This window comes from Cucurbita moschata, unplaced genomic scaffold (genome assembly GCF_002738365.1).
Source record: "Cucurbita moschata cultivar Rifu unplaced genomic scaffold, Cmos_1.0 Cmo_Scf00016, whole genome shotgun sequence".
NCBI lineage: Eukaryota > Viridiplantae > Streptophyta > Magnoliopsida > Cucurbitales > Cucurbitaceae > Cucurbita > Cucurbita moschata.
This window is the reverse complement of record NW_019268532.1, coordinates 3818810-3842520: the sequence shown is the minus strand read 5'-3', so window position 1 is coordinate 3842520 and position 23711 is coordinate 3818810. Positions and strand designations below refer to the sequence as shown.

The following is a 23711-nucleotide window of genomic DNA, read 5'->3' as shown; positions in this document are numbered from 1 at the left end:
AATTCCAACAGAGGGTCTTCTATAAAAGTATTTCAATAGTTTTATTACATTATTTAATTTTTAGAATAACTCTATTTTACTTTTATTAAATTAATTAACTAATTTTTAATTATATACCTTAAATTTTAGGCTTTTAAATTTATTTTCTAATAAATTTCAATAATTTTCTGCATAAATCAATTTTATAAAATTATATAAACTCTTAATCCTAAATATTTAATATTGTATGCGGTGAATAAATTATATTAAAGGAGAGAAAATATATTTTATTATAAATAGTGAGTATGATAATCAAATTAAAATTTAATTATAAACGTTATATTTAAACAATCAAATATAATTAATTTATCTTTTGTAGAAATTAAAATTGAATTTCTAGCGTAAAAATGATTTTTCTTAAAAGGAAGTGCAGAAGCTGAACGACTTGTTCCTCAAGATATCTGGGTCAATTTTTTCACTACAAATCAAGCAACACAAGACTCCCGCGATCTTCCCAATCTTTCTCACAACTCGCTCTCTCAAGGTTCTTAACTTCTTTTTCTCTCCATTTTTGATCCGCCAAGTTTTTGTTTATAGCATTTCTCTCTCTCGGCGATGGTTTACGATTTGTCTGGTGAATTATGCTGTGTTTGATAGTTTGTTTTTATAGTTTCTACTAGTTTCGTTGTGTTCTTTGATTCTCTGCCGAATTAGGGAGGAAAAACAATGAATTCTGTATGCCTCCAGTTCTCCCTCTCTTCTCTGTTTTTGTCTCGTCTCTGCATCATCTTCTGTACGGAAAATTTATTGAATGAGCCCCACACTACGTGTCTGCCTGTTTCGAAGAATCAAATGTGATTTTCCAGTTTCTGTGCTCTCAATTATAATAACCATTGCTTTTAAGATATGTTTATTATTGTGATCTTCATGGACTTTCAAGCGACACTAGAAAAATATGTATAATTTTAAGCTATAAATTTGAAGTTAGGAAACAAACAACTACTGTTTCGTAGCCAAAGTAAAAAATCCTGTGTAAAGTGTATGTTGTCTGCTCACCCCAATTCAACACTCTTGGGATTGGATTGGTGTGGAAATTCAAGTTGGTTGAACAATAAGCCCCAAAATTTTGATTGGTGGGTCACTTTGGTCTAGTACATGCTTTCAACACTAAAACATGCCTTCATATGTGTGTATTTCCTTTGTTAATCTATTTCAAATTTGTTGCTGATTTTTCATAATTCTAAAGATTTGTAGATCAGTGTGATCTTTATGATGGCAACTGAACCGAAGGCAGCTACTGAGGAAGTGAAAGTTGACCTCTTCGAGGATGACGATGAGTTCGAAGAGTTTGAGATTAATGAAGGTATGACTTGTAGTTATTTGTCTTCTATTTTTCATAATACTATCGTTTTCCATTGGCACTCAGTTTTCATTTATGCTTGTCCTGCAATTTCTTCTTTGTTTCATCCAAAAAATGTTGAAGTTAACAGTCTGGGTAATCCTGTTACAGATTTAGTCCTAATTGCTAGTTTTCTTCATTTGGATGCCCTATTACGGTTGTTTTGTTCACTCACTATTTCATGGTAAATCCTTGGAGTCCCATGTTTGAAAAAAATGAGCTAGAATGTTTGTAAACTCAATTACAATAGTGACAATCAATGGACAAAAGTATGAACCAGGATGAAGAAGAGTTGGAATAATAGTTTTTAAAAGATATGCCCCTTAAGCGGTGGGTCTGTGATACAATGCCACTACAAGTGTACACACGTTACACTCATGGTAGAAAGAAGAACCCATTGGTTGAATTTTTCTTTATGCAGTTTTTTTCAGTTTCCGTACGGTAATGACGAGTTCTCCACCTTCATTTCTATTTTTAGCTAATTTCCTTGTTTTAGGAGGATGATTCTTCATGATTGACTCATGGTTTCTTTGATGTAGCAATGGTTATATACAACTTGTATAAATAGTCATAAACATCCATAAAAATGGTACCTAAGAATTTTCAATTCAGTCTTGAGTACTCTAACTTAAGGTTTCTTCTATTTGTGCCTTACAATTATCTAAAATAGGTCGAAAGAAAAATTCTACTTCTTCCCCCACACCGTCTACTTCCACTTACAACCCATAACTCGATTGCAGTCTTGGACCTGTAACCGTCTTTTTCTTTTTAAGATATTAATACCCTCTAGATGTTTGCTTTTAAGTTGACATAATTACTTATGAAAAAACAGTTAATTGAAATATTTTTTTTCCCCTAAAGATAAAAGAAGTTTCCTTGTATCCTCAAAAATACTAGGAGTAATACTCAAGAAGTTGGTGGTAGAGCTTTCAAATGGAGTTTGTGGTTGATTTCTGAATAATCTACAGATTTTGCTTTGATTGCTGAGGGATTGGCAGAATAAACTTATTCCAATTTTATATTTATACAAACAAATTGATGATGACCTTAAAGCTAAAACCACTTCACTTTGCTCAATGGAAGTGATTACGGCTACCTGACCAACATTCATATCGTATGCGTGGTAGCCTGATCTTGTTGTTGACTGAAACTATGATTTGAAGATCCTGCATATCCTTTAAAAGGAAAAATTTATAGTCATAAGGAAGTTTTGGAGTTGTTTAAATGGAGCATTATAGATTGCTGGCCTGATTCCGTTAATTGTACTCACTAAGAATGTGTTCTTGTTGATCTTTCACTTGCTTAATGTTGACTTAGTACTCTGCTGAACATCTCTCGACTACAAAAACCAAAGTTCTTTTGTTCTTGGCATACCATCTTTAAGCCTTCGGATATTTTTATAACCATTCCTTGTGTTCTGTTTGTTAAAATGAATTACAGAGTGGGAAGTCAAGGAAGGTAAAGAAATTACTCAGCAGTGGGAAGACGACTGGGACGATGACGATGTGAATGACGACTTCTCGTTGCAACTTAAGAGAGAATTGGAGCACAATGCTGTGAGAAAATGAAGAGACACTTAGGAATCTTATTCAACCAGGAATGTACCAAAAACTTCAACCATTATGAACTTGCTGTCATGAATACTGATGCCCATTCTTCCATAATATTTGAATTTTCTTCCTAGTACACGTTAGTGATACTAACACCATACATCGAATGCTTGCTTGGCTAGCTGCATCAACTTGGATCCGACCTTGAGGTTTAAAATTTGATCAATTTTGGGTGTGGCCTTGTGAGAAGGAATTGATGAGGGGCAAGAAAAAAGGTACGGAATTCTGTATCATATCCATTTGTTTTCTTTCATAGTAAGAACATTAAGTGCTCCATACAGAGAGAAGCTTGGCATCATCATATTCAAAGTAAAGTAAAGAGAGACTCAAAAAGGGAAAGAAAATAGTTCGAAACTCTATCATAAGAACATTCTTAAGGAAAGATAATAGTTATAAGCTCAGGACTTCTGTAATGTAGTCTGGAAAAACCTTGAATGAATCTAGTACAAATTAAATGAAAGATAATAGTTAGGTCTTGAATCAATCAACTTTGTTAATGAAAACCAATTAATTTTTTGTTTGCTACTGAAATTTACTTATAACCTGTTATAACGGTTAATTCTTGAACCATATGGGATTGAGATACAAAATGATAATGTTCAAATAGTACGTAACAACTCACTTTTTGAGACACTTGAGCCATAGGCTGCCACGGATGTGGAGTGTTTAAAAGACTTGATTCAGTGTCCCCTATAGTTGCATAGTGTCACAACCATACTATGAGCAAAAGTAGGTTGTGATCTTCATGTTGAGACAAGCAAAGCGGCAACTCTTAAGTGGTGCACTTTCGGTCACGGGAGAGCTAAGACAAACAAGTGTCATGATGCAACCGAGGAGAATAGTATATCATCCAACACACCAATAATGTGTACATTGAAAAGAAGATGAGACATAAGCAAGTAGGGGCAAAGAGTATATATGAGTATCAGAGATAGACTTGTTGAAGGGTTGGGTAGGGCCTCGGCCTCCACCCTGAAAGTTGGGGTTTTTGAGGGAATTTGAACATGTGGTTCTGGATTCAAGTTCATCCATATGACATATGAAAGCTCGCCAAATTTGGTGCCAATTGGACATGAAACTGACGCTCCACGACACCGATGACCGTTAACCAAAATCATGTCTACATGTACCAAATTGGAAATGCCTCAAAATCATGTCTACACCCACTAGATAAGGGGAGACATGGTATCAACTCTCCACCACCCCTGGGCCATGTGACCTAAGCGAGCTACTCTGTGGTACATACCTGTGTCACAATCAGGGCGAGCGTTGCGAGACAAGTGTTTTAGGCAACTTCCTTTTAAATGAGTTTTTTTAAGGACAATGTTGAACGACACAAGTGTGTTGACATTGTGCCCCAACCCATGTGTCGGAGGTTGGATCATACACCCACTATCCGTTACGAAGTCCGTAAATGAGGGTCCAATATGCCTTGATAGAACTTAGATGGATGGATATTCAGGATGTCCCAGTATTATGAACGACACATGGTTTCGTTTTCAATGACATGATCGAGTGAGTTGTAATGGCCGACGACACCTCACGACTTCGAATGGCATCAAGACATAGGTGCCATATTAAGTTGAGAACCTAGATGATGTGGGACGCAATGTTGTATTGAGAGACCTTGAACATGCACGCGCAAGCAGCGTGTGTGGCCGAATAAGCTTAGATTATGCACAAGTTGTGTTCGGTTGATAAAGACAAATCTCGCCTAAGGTTTGACAAAGTCACAACGCTGAACAAAAAATGAATATGGGGCTTCGATTCCCTTCAGGGCTGGTCGTAAGTGTGTCAAGATCACGACATCGCATAGTTGAAAATATACGACCATGACACACACCTCCATTATGCGCTTGCCATTGACCTCCTAATTCTTGTTCAATGTAAACAAGAAAGAATAGCAAGAATGAAGCATAATAATATAGATCAATGTTGTGATACTTTCTTAGTATGATTTGTAAGAGACGCGTACGCCATAATATGATATGCGACTCTTTCTTTCTATTGGTTTCTAGCAACGTAAGCATGCACTAGCATGTAGCAAGACATAGGGGTATGCAAACGAGCCCACCTAGTGGATTCTTGAGTGAACCGAGAAATATTATGCATCCAATTTTATCCAAAAAAAAAAAAAAAACCAAGAAAATAGGTAGGTCAGTAGCATCGATTTCAACATTTTTTTTCTTCTACCTTTCACAAATCTATGTTTTCTGTTGACTCGATTCATCCTTTTGACCGGTCTATTTTCTAGCTGACTCCTTTTGACCGTTCATATGGTTAAATGAACCTTTTCAAACAATAAAGAGATATATGAAGTAAAACTAAAACCTATTACTTTTGTTACATATATCATATTTCAATAGACACGATCATATCACATTTTCATTTTAATGAAAAATTTAATCTAACCACGTTTATTATCACAAATAATGAGAATTCTTCAATAAATTCATAATATTTTTAATGAAGTATATTATTACTCAAATGAATTAATATTTTCATAATTAATTTTATATATCTTATGAAATTAATCATGAAAAGTATTACTTTAGTTCATGAAATTTGTAGAAATCTAAAATAAAAAATAACTTAAAAAACAATTTTTTAATGATTTTTTTTAATGTCGGATTGAAACAGAGGGGGAGTGGATGGTGGTCCAATCAGCTCAACTGTTAAAATTGTTGTGTAAGAGAAGTTTCTTAGAAGCTATTGGGAATGATCATTGTAAAAGCCTGCAAAATTGGGGCCGTTGAACGTGCAGAATATAGTTTCATCTTCTTTCCCTTTTCGTCTGCCAATCGACATTGATTTCATCGTGTTCATTCCACAAAACCTTCCAACAATGGCGACTCTGACCAACTGAAAACAACACCCACGATCTGCTTTCCCCTGTTTCTGCCTTATGGCTCGCCCCCTCCGCTCTCTCCTCCCCTCCTTATGCCTCGCCTTCTTCTTCTTCTTCTTCTTCTTCTTCACATTTTTCGATTGTTTTCTCGTTGCTGCTCAGGATCCCGACAACAATCGATTAACCCCAATCAACCGCGATCTTTATCATTCTAGGTTTGTTATTTTCTGATTCGGATTTCGCCACTTCTTTTTCTCTCTTTTCACTTTCTTCCTGATTAGAATGGATGAGATTAGATGCGAAGTATAATTTGCCGGTTGGAGTATTAATGATTCTTATTATCGCTCTTCTCTGTCTGGATTTTGGGTATTTAATCATATAGCTGATGCAATTTCTATGTCTCGGTTCTAGAAATTTGATGTATTAGATTCTGCCTAGATTTGTCTGTATCTAACTTTCTCAATACTGAAGAACGTGAAATTTTGATCTAATGAGTTTTTGGGGGCATCACTATCTTAACGAGTCTGATACAACTCTAGGGTTTCGTGATCTTTGTTGAATATTAACCTGGCAGTAATATGGTTTGTTGAATACTTTCAACATCTGAAACGATCATGTTGTTGTTTTGTTTATATAGCGATCTGTTCATTTAACAATGTTCTACCCGGACTGAAAGTGTTCCCAATTCGTTGGGTGATTGGATCTTGCAGTGTTGATTTGATGAAGGAGATAGAAGCTGTGGTCCATCGGCACTCTGATAAGTTGACTGTATGTTCTTGTTGTTGGTTCTCCTTTATTCAGGCATTATGCTTTGGTTTGGTATTTACTTACAATTTTGAAGCAGATAGAGACAATGAAGTCTAGAAATAAGGGTTATGTTGTAGAGATGCCAGTGGTTACTTATCGCCATGGAAGGAATAATATTGATGACATCTCGAAGTTCCGGATACTTCTTGTAAGTTTTCTGTTCAATTACATATTCGTTTGATCTTCTAGGTTTTCATTTCCTTAGTGATATTTTGGGATTGAAACATGCCTGTTTAGTTCTTGAAATAAATTAAAATGGGCTTACTTTAGAATTCTGTTCTTCCTGTCATTCTTTCTTTTGATTAAGTGAAGATATCATCTCAGTTGGCAATTGCTGGTGTTCTTGACAGATGATTCCTCCTTGTCTTCCAGAGTTTTGGACAGCATGGAAGGGAGCTCATAACAACAGAACTTGCGCTAAGAATTCTTTTAATCTTGAGTGAAGAACTGTTTTTGCCCCACATGGATCGAGCTTCCTTGAACAACACACTTAACAAGCTTGTCATCAAGGTTTGTGTGATAGTAAAACGGCCTTATTGGCAACTTTTCTGTTGATTTGTTCAGGCTGTAATGTTTTACATTGATAAGTGAAATAAGTTATGGAGCATACAATTTTTGGTTCCATAATTTTAGGAAGTTTGTAGCAATGAAGTTCATGCAGTTAACACTGCATTTTAGTTAACAAAACTGAAAGTTTTGTTCATGCTTGAGCTTGAAAATATATTTGTCACCCTATATTTATTAAGTTCTTCCATGTGGGTTAAAATTCAATTGGTTAATGGACTGATAAGAGCTTGAAAGAGATATATGTTCTAACTGATATTAGTGCTTCAAAATTAAGTCCCGCGTTTCTGTATGCATAAATAATGTGCCTGCTCATGGATGTTGTCAGGTTGTGCCAATGGAAAACTTAAATGGGCGCAGGCTTGTTGAGGGTGGGGATCTATGTGAAAGAAGAAATGGTAAGGCAGCTGGTTTAATTTAATCCATTATATGTTCATACAAGGTATTCAAGGTGGATACTGGCATGCCTGAGTTTGTGTTCTTATGGCAGGGAGAGGTGTTGATCTGAACAGGAATTGGAGCGTTGATTGGGGTAAAAAGGAGAAGGTTGGTATCTATCTCTGGTTCCCACTTGAACATTTGACGAGGATTTGATATTGTCTGTTGGATGAGTTATGAGTTCTATGAGATCACACATCAGTTGGAGAGGGAAACGAAGTATTCCTTATAAGAGTGTGTAAACCAATCCCTATTAGACACGTTTTAAAACCTTGAGGGAAAGCCCAAAGAGGACAATATCTACTAGTGGTGGGGTTGGGTTGCTACAAATGGTATCAGAGCCAGACACCGAGCTGTGTGCCAGCGAGGACGCTGGGCCCTAGGGGGGGTGAATTATGAGATCCCACATTAGTTGGAGAGGGGAACGAAGCGTTGTTCAATTGATTTCTCTCTGGCTGTATGGTAGTTGTAATACTCTCTTCTGTCCAAAGATTTTTAATCCTCCTCCTTCCTATTTGTTTCAGGATTATGATCCTTACGAGGAAAATCCTGGTTTGTCACCTTTCAGCGAACCAGAAACTCAAATTATGCGAAAACTTGCCTTGACATTTGATCCACATATATGGGTCAATGTGCACTCTGGAATGGAGGTAAGAAACAATACGAATTTCATTTGTGTTGGCCTAATGCTGAGGGGCTAAGACAACAAGATTTAACTATCAACCTGGATAGTGATGAAACTGTTCTTCAAAAAGTTTCTTGAAATGAATTTAGCTAGCTTGAGGTGTCCAAAATGTAATCAGTTTTGCTTTGGATGATTGGCAGAAATGGCAGCAGTACTATTAATAATCCAAAATGTAATGAGTTTTGCTTTCCCCGCTCTTCATTATAGGCTGAACTTGCTGCTTTTGATTCTCACTTCTTTAGGCTTTATTCATGCCTTATGACCATAAAAACACAACTCCTGACGGCGAAATTGCTCAACAAATGAAACTTTTGCTTGAAGAGCTGAACAATCTCCATTGCCACCACCGCTGCATGATTGGATCAGGCGGAGGTTCCGTTGGGTTAGTTTCTTTTTTTTTTATTGCCATTCATCTGGTAGATTTATCATATCAGGTTACCATTCTTTATGAATCTTTTTTAAAATTTTTTAATTCATCTTTTCCAATGAATCCAAGCTAGTTAATTTGAAGTTTTTGTTGGTTTAGTTGAATCCCTTATTTGCTCTTGTACTACCATTCTTGATATGCAATTACGTTTAAACTTATTCCTGCATGATCTTTGTTTGAAGGTATCTGGCACATGGGACAGCCACAGATTTCATGTTTGACAAGGCACGAGTACCAATGTCTTTCACTTTTGAGGTTTGTCAGACGTAAACTGCTATGTAACTTTCATAGAATAATCTTGTTGGTTCATGTCTTAAAACAAAGCCTCTGTTCATCATATGATTGTATCAGATATATGGAGACGCAGCTGCCTCATCGAATGACTGCTTTAAAATGTTCAATCCCACGGACCCCGCTACCTTCAATGTACTTGCTACTTAACATTTTCTGTTATCTTGACCAACTGATGACCATGAAAACCATTAGCTGAATGCAATTTTCTTCTTTGTTTTCAGAGGGTTCTCGGCGATTGGTCGGCTGCATTTTTCACAATCTTTAAGCTGGGTCCGGGGTACCTTGGCGAGATCAAGCTCCATCGAAAGGGGAACTTAGACAAGCTGGTGTCGATTGATGAATACCTTGAAGGTTACTTGATTGAGAGGAGTAGCAGATACGGGAAGAAAAGGGAGGTGTTTGAACTAGGGTTGCAAGAGATGAGAACATATTTTAGGCTGTTTTTATTGTCGTCAGTTCTACTAATGTTCATGTTTTGTTCCAGAATTTCTAAAAACAAGTTCACTAAACCACTTGTTTCTGCCCTTTCCCCTTTGAGATAGATACAGAAAGAAAGATGTATTTAGTTTCTGAACTCCACAGTTTATTGCCATATTTTATTCTAAACGAGTATAGATGAAATTGATATGTTTACAGAAACATCCCTCTCTCTCTCTCTCTCTCTCTCTCTCTCTCTCTCTCTCTCTCTCCCAGTTAAATTTGATATGTCTGAGCAGTATATATATATATATATTATATATATATAGGTTCGGTAGAACTTACAATTCAGTCCAAGAAATTTCATTCTTTTACGTGTATAAAATGGTCGTAAAAGTACAAAAGAGGGTGGCGAAGCAGATGTTTGTTCCATCCAAACAAAGTTTCAGCTGTCAATGTTTGTTCCATTCAAGCCTTCTTCTGCTTCATTCCTTAGCTGTTTCTCCAGGAGGCAGTTCTGCAAGCTTTGGTGAACTTCCCAGAATTCTTTCCATGTCGAACCGAACTTCAATGTTGCGAATGCTATACCCGACCACCATTAGCCAGTACAGAAGCTTTGCCAGCTCTGGTGCTGTTGTCTCTGATACACTTGTCTGAAATGTAGAGATCCATGATATATGTATGCAGAAGTTCAGTTCCATTTTTGTGATGAAAAATATTACTTTATCCAGGGGTATAAACCAGATCAACTTGGTTCGGTTCTTGACCGAACTAGCCAAACCGATCATTGACCCATGGCTGTTATTGTTAGAAAGAAGGATAGAGGACGTTTGTCTGGACGAACCTTCATTTGACTTGGATCTGAAACGGCTAATAGACGCTTTATGAATGTATTCATTGCAACAACAGCATCCTCGCCAGCGCTACTTGTCAACTCCTGCATTTGAGTTCAGGTACACACAACTAATCAATGAACCATTAGTAGTTGTTCGGATTCAGATTAATAAAATTAACGAAGCATCTAACATGAAGGGGATACAATCATTAGATATGAATAATATGACAAGGTTGTACACGCTAGAAAAAGAAGATTCCAGAGGAGTAAGGTATCCTTTCATAGCATCATTCTAGTTAGAAGTATTCTTTATAAGGGTGTGAAACCTCTTCCTAGCAGACGCATTTTAAAAATTTTAAGGGAAAATCCAGAAGAAAAAACTCAAATAAGACAATATCTGTTAGCGGTGAGTTTGGGCCGTTACAAATGGTATCAGAGCCAGACACAAGGCAATGTGCCAACGAGGAGGTTGAATCCCAAAGGGGGTGGACACGAGATGGTGTGCCAGCAAGAACACTGAGACCCAAAGGGGGGTGGATTGAGGGGTCCCACATCGATTGGAGAAGGAAACGAGTGCCAGCGAGGACGTTGGGCCCTAAAGGAGGGTGGATTGTGAGATCCCATATCGGTTGGGAGGAGTACAAAACATTTTTTATAAGGGTGTGGAAACCTCTCACTAGCAGACGCGTTTTAAAAACCTCGAGGGGAAGCTTGAAAGGAAAAGCCCAAAGATGACAATATCTGCTAGAGGTGGGCTTGGGCTGTTACAAGAGAAAACTTGGACCAGAGAAATCTTGGACTGCTCCCTCTCGAGCAAGCCCAAACCCAAACATATTTCCTAATGAGTAATAACATACCTCTTATATGATCTTACTACTAATCTCCTCACGAAAGACAACTTGCCCTCAAGGTGTGGGTAAAGAAATAGCATTGAATGACACAAGCTCTTGTCTGAATTCTACAAGTGCATTCAGTCCCACAAAAATATCAATTATCAGTATCAGCAATCTTGTTACAGCAAAGATTACTCAAGAATATACAAACGGAAAGTGTTTCCTTTTTCCCATCATAGACAATCAACGTCTATAAAAGATGACACTGTAAGCCTAGCGACTCCAACACCAGAAGTAATCAACAATCTAATTAGCATTCGAGAAGCCCAACAGAAGCAAGTAGCTAACAGAGAAATGAAAGAATGTTTCCTTACCTTCAAATTTTGGGGTTCAAGTGTTTTGAGATACTCCAACAATTCATTTTGCCCACTTGCAGATTTTCTATCTACTTGGCGATTAAGTTCCTCTATCTCTGCTTCAAGTAACTCTATGTACCTTTTAGCATCAATTCTCTCGGGACCGGATACATTATTCCACCGGATGACTTCCCCAGTGACATTCTTTTGCGTACCAGCTGCATAATTCGAACCATCCTGAACAATCACGGGATTAATTCATATTAGATAAACTTTAAGTAACCAAGCAATTCTAACAGTATGCCACACCTAAAATTGTAGACAACAGAGGAATTCATAATGAAGTTTTACACGTATTATAATATATATGTTAGTATGCGCAGTTAGAGATGTCCATCTAACCTGCGAGGTCCACTCGCCCAAATGGGGTAAGGATTTACCATTTAAACGGAGAATAGGGAGCATTTTCCACCCGTTAGATAAACGGGACTAGGGACAAGATTATATTCTCTGTCCTGCCCCACTTAATATAAATGTATTTTCAACATAATGCAATCTACCAAAATAGAAAAACCGACTAGACCCGCATATATTAAAAAATATTTTATATATACATAAAATAAGTAGGGTTCTACTTTTTGGCTCTACAAACAACAGAGGCGTGCGTGTGCAACCTTAGTACCTTACCTTCACTCCTATCTCCCACATCTACAGTGGTGTCCCCTTGCTTTTATCCCGTAGCAACGGGCGACCCACATTCAGTCGTTTTCTCTTCAGCGACCCACACAGGTGATAACACACATCCGTAGTGACTGAATGTGTTGGTCTAAACTTATGCTTGTCTGAGTGTTTACATGTTTGAGGATTTTTCTGTGTTGATTTTTGAGAAGTGACATACAGATTGTTTTCCCTGTTCGATTTTTCAGTCAGGTTGAAGCAGTTCCAGCTCTAGTTGCTGTGAAAATAGAGGAGCCCATAAGTAAGAGCAATTATTATGGTGTTTTCTGCCTCACCTATGATTTAAAAGCTGTAAGTTCTTCAAGTCTCATGTGAGTTTTCTCTGGTTTATTGAAAATTATAATTCAACAGTGTTTTGGGGGTTGATTTTAGCCTAACTCATAAGATCAATGTCGCCATATCCTGCCTTTTTTCTATTCTTTTGGTTTAATTTCATGTTTAGATTGTTTCCTATAATCTCTCATTACCTACCATCTTTTGCTCTTTTAATGTATTTATTGGGATTACGTGAGATTTTCCTCACATGCTTGATTCTTACTTGCATAAAAATGGAACTATTTATCAATCTTTTCCTCAAGAGGAAGTTTATGAGGAGTAACCAGTTGAATTTGTTGCTTATGGGGAGAGTGATAAAGTTCGTCACCTTAGAGAATCGTTCTTATGGATTCTCACACGCAAGATTTGTTAAATTAGCTAAGCACTTGAGCAGTTTTGAATGAAAGAAAAGTTCAACGGATCATTTTGTCTTCTATCAGCAATTTGATAGTGGTACGACCACTGAAGTATTTATGAGGCATCAAAGTGATGAGAAGCAAAAAAGCTATCTTTTTTCACAACGAAATATGTACTTGATTGTAATCTATGCCAAAGAAAAATGGGAGTTAAATCAAGTTGTACCCCAATGATACTAATTTGCAACTCATTAAAGAAGGAGAATCATTTTTAAAATTCTGAGATATACAGAAGATTGGTTGGGAAGTTGAATTATCGAATAGTGACACGTCCAAATATCGGTTACCTAATAAGTATTGTAAGTCAATATATATATTCACCTATAGTGGATCATGGGCTGCAGTGGAACAAATTCTATGTTACCTACAAGTTGGACCTAGCATGAAATCTTATATAAAGATCGTGGTCATACCAAAGTTGAATGTTTCTCAAATGTTGATTAGGTAGGATCTAGAGAAGATAAAAGATCAACTCTCTAGCAAGCTTAATTTGATTAACGAAACCGAATAAAACATTTTGGTCAGATCATTTTAGCAACCCTGACTTCCAGGATAAGTAGGCCAAAGCAAACAATAATTACACTTGCAACAAAAACAGACAAAAGAAGACAAAGTTATCATGACATTGATCATCAATGCACAACTGGATTTTAACCCACACTTGAGTAACAGATGCACAGTGTGAAAACTATTAGTATCTAATTACTTCTTATGGAGGATCAAAGTAATGGGCAAGGTTAACTCCAAAATGAAAATATTTAGATGTAAAATCCTTCAAGAACTAATAGAACCATTTAAAGTACCTTTTCATCCTTTGGTTCTGGGAGAGCAACCTGCTCTAAACTCTGCTGCAGTTCAAAGCGATTTTGAGCATTCTTGAACATATATCCAGTCATCATTACACTGTACATGAGTTGTGCAAGATTTTCAGCAACCTGAACCAAATATTAAAAATCAAACATGGTTCTAAAATAAATAAATATTTAAAAACTAAGCCTGTTCTTACCAAATATCAATTGTACTACAAGTATTTGGGTGATCTTGACTGTAAGAATAACATAAGGGTTATATACGAACCGTGGTGACAGTCACTGCAAAAAACTGTGGAGGTAGAGTTCCAATCATATTTGTGACTGTTTGGCGCATTGCATCAACAACCTAAAAAGGAACCGAAGATGTATTAATTTATCAGAGAAAGTCAGGGAATACAAAATAAAAGTTAGCTGAATACTATATCAAGTAAATAAAAGCCCACTTGTTGAGGTGCCCTCTGAACAAACAACTCCATGAATTCTGGCTGGACATTTTTAACATATTCCAGAAGAATGTCTCTCCGGGATTTTGGCTGCCAATTCCATAAAATATATTCAGAGAATTATAGATGGTCAAATCTAGAACAACATAAAGAGAACTGAATTGATATAATTGTAATAGCCCAAGCCCACCGCTAGCAGATATTGTATGCTTTAGTCCATTATGTATAGTCGTCAGCCTCACGGTTTTAAAACACGTCTACTAGGGAGAGGCTTCTACACCTTTATAAGGAATGCTTTGTTCCTCTCTCCAACCAATGTGGGATCTCACAATCCACCCCCTTGGGTGCCAGCATCCTCACTGGCACACCACCCAAGGACTAGCTCTAATACAATTTGTAACAGCTCAACCCCATCGCTAGCAAATATTGTCCGCTTTGGCCCGTAACGTATAGTCATCAACTTCCCGGTTTTAAAATGCATCTACTAGGGAGATGTTCCCACACCTTTATAAGGAATGTTTCATTCCCTTCTCTAACCAATATGCGGTCTCACAATAACAGCCATCAAGTTCATCATGATGACGAAAAAGAAAACCATCTAAGTTGATTAATAGTAAAAGTAACATCATTTTCAACAATTTGCAGAGAGTACCGTTTAATGGCAAGTAGCAAGTTAAAACCTCTACAGGGACGTGAATGTACAACCCATTACAGACAGAAGATAGCATTCATAATTTCGTCATTTGACAGTGAAATGATAATAAAAATGAAATCCATAATATGAAAAACTTTTGATAGCTATGAATAAAGTGTCCGGCCAGGTTGTGTACCCGCAGCTAATTAATGCTCATGGGACAACTTCAAAGCGTAGGCTTCTCTCAATTATGTGTTAAATTCAAGGACTATCACCAAACCAAATTCAATATGAAAAATCTTCACTCATACTATTCCACTAAATATAAAGAGAACACAGTAAACCCAAATCCACGCTACTGGAATGCTTCAAACTTCCCCAAGTTTGCGTTGACAATTTGAGAACAATCCAAATTGAGTTTAAAAACCATACGGTAGAAGATAAAGCACAGAAGGTGAGGCGAGAGAGAGGAGGGGCAGAGAGGAATACCGAAGTACCGTTGGGAGGGTTGGAATCGGCAGAGGAGGCATCGGGTGTGTCGCCCTTGGAAGAATCGTAGGCGCGGAGTGTGAAGGCGAAACCATTTCTGGGCTTCTTTGGGAGGCTAATCGAAGAGAAACGAAGAGAAGTAAAGGGAAAAGAAGAAGATGAAGGCGAAGGCGAAGATAACTTAGAGGTGAGAAAGAAGGGTTTTAGAGTGAAGGAAGACATGGTTTAGCTCCGTAGCTGTAAACAGAGTGATTAAAGATTGAGGCTATTGAGGGCTTGAGTTCTGAAAGCCTAAAATGGTGAAGATTATCGCCATTAGAGACCCTGCAAGAGGAGCTTTTCTGGTGGGCAGGGGCCGGGAAATGCAGCACCAGCGTTAATGATGAGTCCTTCACCACCGGCACTTCTCAGCCTCCTATTTCAGTTCATCTCTAAAATTGCTCATTTAATTTTTTTTTTTTGGGATTCTCTCTAAGTTAATATGTCTATGAGGTGGTGTAAGTGTCACGTTCATGTTTGTTTAAGGCGTGTTGCCTGTGACCGCATATCGGATGTCTCGGTCATACTTGTCTATGATTGTGTTGCCTGTGACCGCACATCGGATGTCTCGGTCATGCTTGTCTATGACTGGCACATCGGATGTCTCAATGACTGAACATCGGATGTCTCGGTCATGTTTGTCTATGACTGTGTTGTCTGTGACCGCACATCGGATGTCTTGGTCATGCTTGTCTATGACTGTGTTGCCTGCGACCGCATATCGAATGTCTCGGTCATGCTTGTCTATGACGTGTTGTCTATGACTGCATGCATGTTTGATAGACATTTTGCTATCATTGTTATGTCCATATGAGGATGTATGACTAGTTGTCTATACCGTCAAGGCTAAAATGTTTCAAAATGTACTATAATGGGATCTGACTAGTTGTCAATTCTTTTACTCGGGTTATATGATATCAAAGTCGTTGTTGCTTACTCACTTTTAGCTCATTACATTGCTTCCTTTAAAACTATTTTCAATATATTTCTTCGCTTTCGTGTATGTCTGCGAAGTACAAATTTCACACGGCTGACTTGTTCACTAGGTTAGAACAAGTGCCGCACAATCGTTGTCCCACAGCTACAATAGTGCAAGTGTGATATAAGGCTCGAAACCTTCCACCTTGACAGGGCAGTGCTCTGACCAATTAAGCTACGATCCCAATTTTATTAATATTTCAATTGCTATCCAAATTTTATAATATCACTCGAAGGAATTTTAGTCATCAAATCAACTCAGACCATATACAAGGCTGCATCCTCCAAATTAACTAGCAATAGGTGCATTTTGGAGTCAAAGCTAGCAGTGGGAGTGAGTGAACCAAAATAGTTCAGGAATGTCGTGAACATGAAACTCGAGAAATTGATAACGTTAAAGAATGAATAAACATAATTCTTCACGATTACCAACCGAAATCACATATTTCCAATCTAAATGAATTCCTAAGCGACTAAAGAGACCAAGAGACTAGAAATCACCAAATCTTCATTGTGGAGGAGGCAGTTCTTGGGGTGGTTCCTCAGTCGGAGCAGGAGGGGACGATCCAAAGTCGAGATTCGGGTAGACACCAGGTGGCCTCTCTCGAGCTTGTATCGACAGCAACTGACTCGAGTCGCCAACTACATCCGCCCATCCGTAGTGAGGCTCGGCCCTTCAATGAAAGAGCAAGTTTGTTAAAATGCCATTGATTCTCACGTTTGTAGATAAGTTGCAGCTAGCCCAGAGAAAACTTACTCATAGTATGTCTCTTCATCCACAACAATATCCCAACTTTCCCCTGTCGTGCTCTTCCCATATTTGTGCACTTTACTGCGTACACAATGATGATATTATCAGCTACCAATATAGTACTAGCTAAGTTTCTCAGTGTGCCTGAAATGGCATGTTATTTACAATACTCATTATGGCATTATAGCTTGAACCTTACCCATTCCCGAAGTGTTCTTCACCCCATGTTCTTGACCAACCTTGTACATGTGACGGGAAGCCAGTTAGTTCCACTTCTCTCATAACCAACAAAAAATACAAACCACAACGCAAGATTTAGCACAAATATTTGCGAACTGAAAAGACCAATGTGCTTGGCAGTCCCACATGGCACAGGCCTAATCGAGGAAATCGTGAAAAAACTAATCACAGATATGACTTATCTACCACAAATTCAATGGAACCAATTGAATATGATGCTAGATTAGACTTACGTTCGCTACTAGGAGATACGTGCCATGTCTCCCCTTGTCGAGAACCGATTCCAGAGAAGAACTTCTCTTCCCACTTGTCTCCCCATTTGGTGCCTAGTTCAGTTTCAGCCCATTTATCCGTCCTGAGAAGTAAAAGCACAGAAAGAGATCTCAGTAAGCATCATAGAACTATTTGAGTAAAGCTTTTGCCATTCAAATTTTGAAACAATGATTAGAGAAAACCATTTAAGAACGGATCCTCTTCCGTCGTAATGCTCTCCCCACTTTTCCCACCATGATTGTTCATTCAATCTACCATATTTATGTGCTCCTTTTTCGGTCCAACCTTTGGCGTCGTATTTCTCCCACCTGCATCACTTAAAAAAGTTACAACTTTTTTTGTACTTGTAATAGCCCTGTCCGATATTGTCCTCATTAGGTTTTCCCTTCTTGACTTCCCCTCAAGGTTTTAAAACACGTTTACTAGAGAGAGATTTCCAAATCCTCATAAAGAACGTTTTGTTCTCCTCTCCAATCAATGTGGGACCTTACAATCCATCCCCCTTGGGGGCCCAGCGTCCTCGCTGGCACACCGTTTGGTGTCTGGCTCTGATACCAACTGTAACAGCCTAAACTTGCCACTAGCAGATATTATCCTCTTTGAGCTTTCCCTTCTGGGCTTCCCCTCAAGGTTTTAAAATACGTTTACTAGGGAGAGGTTTCCACACCGTTATAAAGAATCTTTTGTTCTCCTCTCCAACCGATGTGGGACCTTACAATACTACATATCTAATTTTCCTAACTTCATTTGTATTGAATATGATCTCACCATTTCTCATGCCATCCAGCATTTTCAGTGCCAGATTTTGCTCGTTTCTGTGCACTCCTCTCAATCCTTGCAAGATTACTGTACCAGCAGAATTACAGAGAAAATTTACTTTACTTGGTAAGAAGTGGTCTCCTCAACTTCATTGAGCAAGTGTATAATAATAGTAGAAAAACCTCCATTCGTCTTGATGAAGAACTTCTTGCCATGTTTCCCACCACGAATCACCTTCAACGTTTTTGCCCGATTTTTCCACTCCTATCGAGGGACGTAAAATTCAGTCAGGACAAGCAAGACAGAATTTAGTGAATATAAGCAAGAGTAGGTGCTAAAAGAAGAAACTCGAATGCATAATGATCAAAAAGCAGGGTCAAAAGCATTCTGTGATTCTAGAATCAATATCAAACACAGATGATGAATAATTATCAAAGTTTCACATGTTTAACTTCGAAGCTACGTTAACCAGCAGTTCTCGGCAGTCGAGTAAATATCTATTGTGTATAGTGATCTTATAGCTAGGGAGCTTACAGAATCTAGCTCTTTGGAGAAAGCAAAAGAGAGTGTGGGGAAGGAAAGTTAATTTATGAGAAAAGAAGCAAAGTACCTAGCTCTTTGTATCCAGTCCAGTCACTTTTCTCCCACCACTGTCAATGAGATCAATAAATCCATTAAATGCAGTGACCTGGGATGATACTTCAATGAGTTACAAAATCAATGTCAAAGTGGCAGCAGTGCAAGAACATGTAATGATGCTTCATTTTTAGCATGAGTTCTGTATTAAATAAATGTCATTCAGAAGTTAACCAACCAGAAAATGGAAGAATTTTTCCAACTGGCTCAGTTGTAACTATTGTTATATTTAAAAAATAAAAATCCACGTGGAGACTTATCTGTAATTAAAAGAAATGACCAATGCCCCAAGCTAAATTGATTGAGAGACATTGAACAGTTGATCACAAAATTTTACTCAGTTAACTACGTCTCTATGAGAAATAGTGTAACAACAATAAGAACTAATGTGAGATTCCACATTGGTTGGGGAGGAGAATGAAGCATTTTTTATAAGAGTGTGGAAACCTCTCTCTAGCATACGCATTTTAAAAATCTTGAGAGGAAGCCCAAAGAGGACAATATCTGCTGGTGGTGGGCTAGGGCCGTTACAAATGGTATTAGAGTCAGACACTGGGCGATGTGCCAGCGAGGAGGCTAAGCCCCGAAGGGGGGTGGGCACAAGGCAGTGTGTGCCAGCAAGGACGCTGAGTCCCGAAAAGGGTGGATTGGGGGGTTCCACATTGATTGGAGAAGGGAACAAGTGTCAGTGAGGACGCTAGACTCTGAAAGGGGAGGGGGGTGGATTGTGAGATCTCACATCAGTTGGGGAGGAGAACTGAACTTTATAAGGGTGTGGAAACCTCTCCCTGGCAAACACGTTTTTAAAACCTTGAGGGGAAGCCCCAAAGAAAAAATCCAAAAATCTGTGATCTTGGCACCAACAAATCTGTAGAGGTTCTGAAGGCTACACCATACTGGAGGACCTCAAGAGGATTTGCCATCCATCATTACTGAAAACCAACTAGGCTTTGTGGAAGGTCACCATATCTTAATGTGTGTTTTATTGCAAATGAACTCATCAGTGAATGGAAGACATTGAAGAGGAAAGAGGTTATTATAAAGCTCAACATACACAAAGCGTTTGACAAAGCAGACTAGGATTTTCTCGAGCTTCTCCTTCAAGCCAAAGGTTTTGGTTCTAGATGGAGGTGCTAGATTAGAGGTTGTATATCTTCCACCAATTACTCTATCATCATTAATAAGTGTCCTTCTGGAAAAATTTTGGCGTTGAGGGGGCCTTAGGCAAGGCGACCCTCTCTCACCCTTTCTTTTCATCATTATTCTAGACTGTTTTAGCCGTCTTATGAATCTAAACATTGTTCTATAAAGGGGTTTTTGGTGGGGGCAGGAAGAGCTTAGTATCCATCAATTACATACATCAATGAAGTTGTAATTTCTCTATCAATGAAATTGTATCTTATCCAGAAAAGAAAAGAAAACAATGGATTGTCAGAGTTATCCTAGTAAGAAAGTTAATCAGATTGCTTAAGTTTGCTTCATTCTAGATCAACAACAAAGTCAATTACAAGACAAAAATACTAAATTAATACCGTTTCTTTCCATTCTGAGTAACCATCATGAGATTGACCGCCCATCCTAGTCCACCTACATCGGTATCCATTATCTCCAAGGTCCTCCCCACTTTCCCTATACCAAGTACTGCCATCTTCATTTGTGCCCGACTCGTTAACATTTTCATTCAACAAGTTGATTCCCCAGTCCTTCTCATTTGCAATGCCAGTGTCTACAGCAGAGGAAGATATGTCTTATCAGTTGTGACTAATACTCGGTAAAGGCCATTCTAGAATTTCATATTATGATACACAAATGCGCTTCTAGACTACCTGGGCTAGCTATGAAATTCCCATAAAGCAATTTAGATTACCTCTTTTTGGCGGAGAATCACGTGATTGTGGACCAGAGCCCCTTGGGGTGCAGCGAGGGAGTATTTCTGGCTTGGAAATAAACCGAGATCTGCAGAAACAAGAAGATGAAGCAACCCCATGAGAGGATAACAGCCATCTACAACTTGTGCAAATATTGAGCATTAACTTGAACAACTATAACAATGTTTCCCAATCATGCCTAGTTAGAAGAACTAATAAGTAAGAACTCAATTCCAGTAAAATGAGTTCAAATTTCGAACTATCAGATGAACTGTTTCATCCAGAATAATCCAATTGCAACGCACAGAAAAGGGTTGAAGAAAGCAACACGAAGCATTAATTATTTCCAGTATAGAACTTCAACTTACTGAGGGGAAGCAAAGGGCATTGCAGGAGTGGCTTGGATACAGAGTTTACGAGGTGCTTTTTTGGCATCGAAACGCCAATCTTCTTGCTTCTCTACGCTCTTCCCAGACCCAGTAATTCTACGTATCGGAACCATAGAATCAGAACAGCAGCAACGAATAGGACTAAACCCAACTCGACTAATCCCAAACAGAATCCTCCCCCATGTCCTCCTTCTCAGCTCGGCCCCCCCATGGCCACGCAACAGAACCGACTCGACCCGCCTATCGAAATAGAAATGGGTCGGAAATCCTCTGCAGCAGGCGGCCATTGCTTACAGAAATCCCATGGGAAAGCAGCGAAATGAAGAAAACAAAATGTGGGTATTGTGGATTGGAGGCAAAAAGTAAGAAACAGTCTCGAAATCTCAATTTGGAGCGGTAGGTAAGTTGTTAAGAATTGGGAATGCGAAGGAATAGGGGAAAATGATCATGGAAGATCAAAGAAGAGAGAAGTTCCAAAGAATCTGATGTGAAGAGGCATTTGAAAATGGAGAGAGAGAAATTGCGTGGGCTGAAGCAGAAGGGCGGGCAGACTTATCAGATCGGTGGTGGTTCGGCGAAGGGAAGGAAATTCGGAGATTTATTCAAACACGTGAGCAGGGGAGAAGGGGTCCCACAAGTGCGGATTTTGTACAGTGGACATTCCACGTGGCACCGTCTGAGCCGTCACTTCTCTTTTTCTCAGATCGTGAAATATTTCTTTATATTTTTTTCTCCAATTTAAAAACATGTTTTAAAGTTATTAAATAATTGTTTTATAAAATAATTATTCTAATAATTGTACTAAAATAGATGACTCATTTATAAAGTAATAGTTACTAATTTATAAGAAAACTATTATTATATCATAAAATGCACTTTATTGTATTTCAAACTATACTTGTTATATAAATTTATATTTAGTTATTCAAATTATGTGATATAAAATATTGCTCTTAAAAAAAATATTCTATATTTATTTTATTTAATTAAAGAATGTGTTGTCGTAAATGTTGGCATTAATATTATTATTAGTATTACAATAATTATTATTAAAAAAAAAAAAAAGTTTGTTCATAGGTGGATGGGAATGGGACCCATGTTGGAAAGGAAAAGCTCTGAATTTCCCAAATTTCCTCAAATCTTATCCACTTTTTTTTACCTCTTTCCCTGCTTTGCACCTGGTTTCGACACGTGTCGCAAGCTCAATCTAGGGTGACATGGCAAGATTCTGATTGGCAAAGGCAACTAACTCATTATTTGTGGATAAAATGGAAAATGATATCCAACGTGGCAAAAGGACACTTGTTCAAGTCAAACAAACACCCACCATAGAATAACTTGGTCTTAATAAGACTTGTGCTACTGAACGAGGAAACCAGAGGTTTCACAGGGGTAGCCCTGACATGGCATTCCTGTTGTTTTTTCATTCAAGTACATTAGGATAAGCATCAAAACTTCAATCATATTCATCCACAACTCACACGAGACAGTAATCATAAGAGAAAATCATTGTTAGATTCCTTTTTCCTTCAAAAGTTCTCTGAAATTTCACATCGATTAGAGATGAGAATGAAATTATTTTTATAAAGGTATAAAAACCTCCCCCTATCAGACACGTTTTAGAAACTTTGAGGGGAAGCCCGAAAGGAAAAAAATCATAGAGGACAATATCTACTAGCGGTGGGTTTGAGCCGTAACAAATAGTATCAGACTAGACACTAGGCAATGTGCCAACGAAGCGGCTAAAGTCCCAAAGGGGGTGGTGGATTGTGAGATCTCACATCGATCAGAGAGGAGAAGAAAACATTCTTGAAGGAAAGACCTAAAAGAGAGGAGAAGAAAACATTCTTGAAGGAAAGACCTAAAAGAGAAAGGCTATGGGCATGGGCCGTTACATTGACAATACAACAGACATACGGGGGATAAGATGGCTGGTTGTTGCTGTTCTTGTTTCCCGGTTGCGCCCATGTCCCAAGTACCAAACAGCATAGGCATCCAAACCAAGAGGAAATCAAAATCTATAATATTATTTTCTTTCAAGATGTATGCACTAGTTGAGTAAGTTCAACGCAACAAATGGTAGAAGAAAGGTACTTGGCTTGTTCATAACAGCTATGGCATCTTCAGAACAATAAAATTACTCCTTGGGTAGTAGAATTTCTCCGTTACTGTGGTCATGCTTGTCCAGCGATCTCGTAAATAACGTCATAAAGACGAGTGAAGTTTTGTTTGAACTAAATTCAGTAACAATGGTCACTCCTGCTGTGGAACAGATGTAAGCTTTGAGGGGAGGGTTAACGCAAGTCCAGTAGCCCACCGAGGAAGCAATCAATATTGGGAAAGAAAATCCAAGATGAAATCCATTATCTCGAGAGAAAAGGCTTCACTGATTCTACAACGACCTGTTCACAAGAAAAAAAAAAAAAAAAAAAAAAAAAA

General features: G+C 38.1%; 5 protein-coding genes across 9 annotated transcripts in view; 2 read left to right on the top strand and 3 right to left on the bottom strand.

Annotated features, from left to right (window-relative positions):
• The first annotated feature begins 386 nt into the window (after window positions 1–386).
• Window positions 387–3266, top strand: LOC111454218 (protein DSS1 HOMOLOG ON CHROMOSOME V-like). Of its 3 annotated transcripts, XR_002712392.1 has the most exons (4): window positions 387–523; window positions 1226–1342; window positions 2819–3019; window positions 3121–3266. XR_002712392.1 is itself a non-coding variant. In XM_023095605.1 (3 exons), the coding sequence occupies exons 2-3, from the start codon at window positions 1249–1251 to the stop codon at window positions 2944–2946; spliced, it is 222 nt and encodes a 73-aa protein (XP_022951373.1). In that variant the 5' UTR covers window positions 387–518; window positions 1219–1248; the 3' UTR covers window positions 2947–3064. The 3 variants fall into 3 exon arrangements, 2 of the variants coding, with proteins under 2 accessions (XP_022951373.1, XP_022951372.1); XM_023095605.1 differs by lacking the exon at window positions 3121–3266 and having other exon boundaries at window positions 387–518; window positions 1219–1342; window positions 2819–3064; XM_023095604.1 differs by lacking the exon at window positions 3121–3266 and having other exon boundaries at window positions 2819–3064.
• Window positions 3267–5710: 2444 nt separating this feature from the next.
• Window positions 5711–9690, top strand: LOC111454214 (metallocarboxypeptidase A-like protein TRV_02598). The gene is made up of 11 exons (XM_023095598.1): window positions 5711–6051; window positions 6547–6604; window positions 6681–6791; window positions 7016–7153; window positions 7536–7605; window positions 7698–7753; window positions 8170–8295; window positions 8573–8712; window positions 8940–9012; window positions 9109–9183; window positions 9273–9690. The coding sequence occupies exons 1-11, from the start codon at window positions 5894–5896 to the stop codon at window positions 9591–9593; spliced, it is 1326 nt and encodes a 441-aa protein (XP_022951366.1). The 5' UTR covers window positions 5711–5893; the 3' UTR covers window positions 9594–9690.
• Window positions 9613–15763, bottom strand: LOC111454215. 2 transcript variants are annotated; one of them, XM_023095600.1, is made up of 8 exons: window positions 15340–15763; window positions 14217–14306; window positions 14039–14119; window positions 13765–13896; window positions 11511–11729; window positions 10313–10405; window positions 9926–10121; window positions 9613–9890 (listed from the first exon to the last, which is right to left on the bottom strand). In XM_023095600.1, exons 1-7 carry the CDS (start codon window positions 15559–15561, stop codon window positions 9954–9956), a joined length of 1005 nt encoding a protein of 334 aa, XP_022951368.1. In that variant the 5' UTR covers window positions 15562–15763; the 3' UTR covers window positions 9613–9890; window positions 9926–9953. The 2 variants fall into 2 exon arrangements, with proteins under 2 accessions (XP_022951368.1, XP_022951367.1); XM_023095599.1 differs by having other exon boundaries at window positions 9613–10121.
• Window positions 15764–16718: 955 nt separating this feature from the next.
• LOC111454211 lies at window positions 16719–21838 on the bottom strand. 2 transcript variants are annotated; one of them, XM_023095596.1, is made up of 11 exons: window positions 21252–21838; window positions 20883–20971; window positions 20548–20741; window positions 18990–19029; window positions 18562–18643; window positions 18389–18466; window positions 17803–17928; window positions 17581–17702; window positions 17307–17379; window positions 17114–17188; window positions 16719–17030 (listed from the first exon to the last, which is right to left on the bottom strand). In XM_023095596.1, the coding sequence occupies exons 1-11, from the start codon at window positions 21557–21559 to the stop codon at window positions 16865–16867; spliced, it is 1353 nt and encodes a 450-aa protein (XP_022951364.1). In that variant the 5' UTR covers window positions 21560–21838; the 3' UTR covers window positions 16719–16864. The 2 variants fall into 2 exon arrangements, with proteins under 2 accessions (XP_022951364.1, XP_022951365.1); XM_023095597.1 differs by having other exon boundaries at window positions 17307–17346.
• Window positions 21839–23328: 1490 nt separating this feature from the next.
• LOC111454216 (WD repeat-containing protein DWA2-like) overlaps window positions 23329–23711 on the bottom strand; it is a 3860-nt gene continuing 3477 nt past the window's right edge. The window contains exon 8 of the mRNA XM_023095601.1: window positions 23329–23674. Coding sequence (XP_022951369.1) covers window positions 23636–23674 — 39 coding nt within the window. The 3' untranslated portion in view covers window positions 23329–23635. The remainder of the gene's footprint in view (window positions 23675–23711) is intronic.

Excerpts from the sequence above, each read along its gene's own strand:
- LOC111454214 (XM_023095598.1), top strand. The coding sequence starts at position 5,894 with ATGGCTCGCCCCCTCCGCTCTCTCCTCCCCTCCTTATGCCTCGCCTTC. Across the intron at positions 7,606-7,697 it reads TCTATGTGAAAGAAGAAATG|GGAGAGGTGTTGATCTGAAC; the intron begins GTAAGGCAGCTG and ends TTCTTATGGCAG. Across the intron at positions 9,184-9,272 it reads CGGACCCCGCTACCTTCAAT|AGGGTTCTCGGCGATTGGTC; the intron begins GTACTTGCTACT and ends CTTTGTTTTCAG.
- LOC111454215 (XM_023095599.1), bottom strand. The coding sequence starts at position 15,561 with ATGTCTTCCTTCACTCTAAAACCCTTCTTTCTCACCTCTAAGTTATCT. Across the intron at positions 14,307-15,339 it reads ACCCTCCCAACGGTACTTCG|CCAAAATCCCGGAGAGACAT; the intron begins GTATTCCTCTCT and ends TGGAATTGGCAG. Across the intron at positions 10,122-10,312 it reads CAGATCCAAGTCAAATGAAG|ACAAGTGTATCAGAGACAAC; the intron begins GTTCGTCCAGAC and ends TCTACATTTCAG.
- LOC111454211 (XM_023095596.1), bottom strand. The coding sequence starts at position 21,559 with ATGGCCGCCTGCTGCAGAGGATTTCCGACCCATTTCTATTTCGATAGG. Across the intron at positions 18,467-18,561 it reads CTTCATCAAGACGAATGGAG|TAATCTTGCAAGGATTGAGA; the intron begins GTTTTTCTACTA and ends CTGCTGGTACAG. Across the intron at positions 17,189-17,306 it reads GAAGAACACTTCGGGAATGG|TAAAGTGCACAAATATGGGA; the intron begins GTAAGGTTCAAG and ends TTGTGTACGCAG.
- LOC111454218 (XM_023095605.1), top strand. The coding sequence starts at position 1,249 with ATGATGGCAACTGAACCGAAGGCAGCTACTGAGGAAGTGAAAGTTGAC. Across the intron at positions 1,343-2,818 it reads AGAGTTTGAGATTAATGAAG|AGTGGGAAGTCAAGGAAGGT; the intron begins GTATGACTTGTA and ends AATGAATTACAG.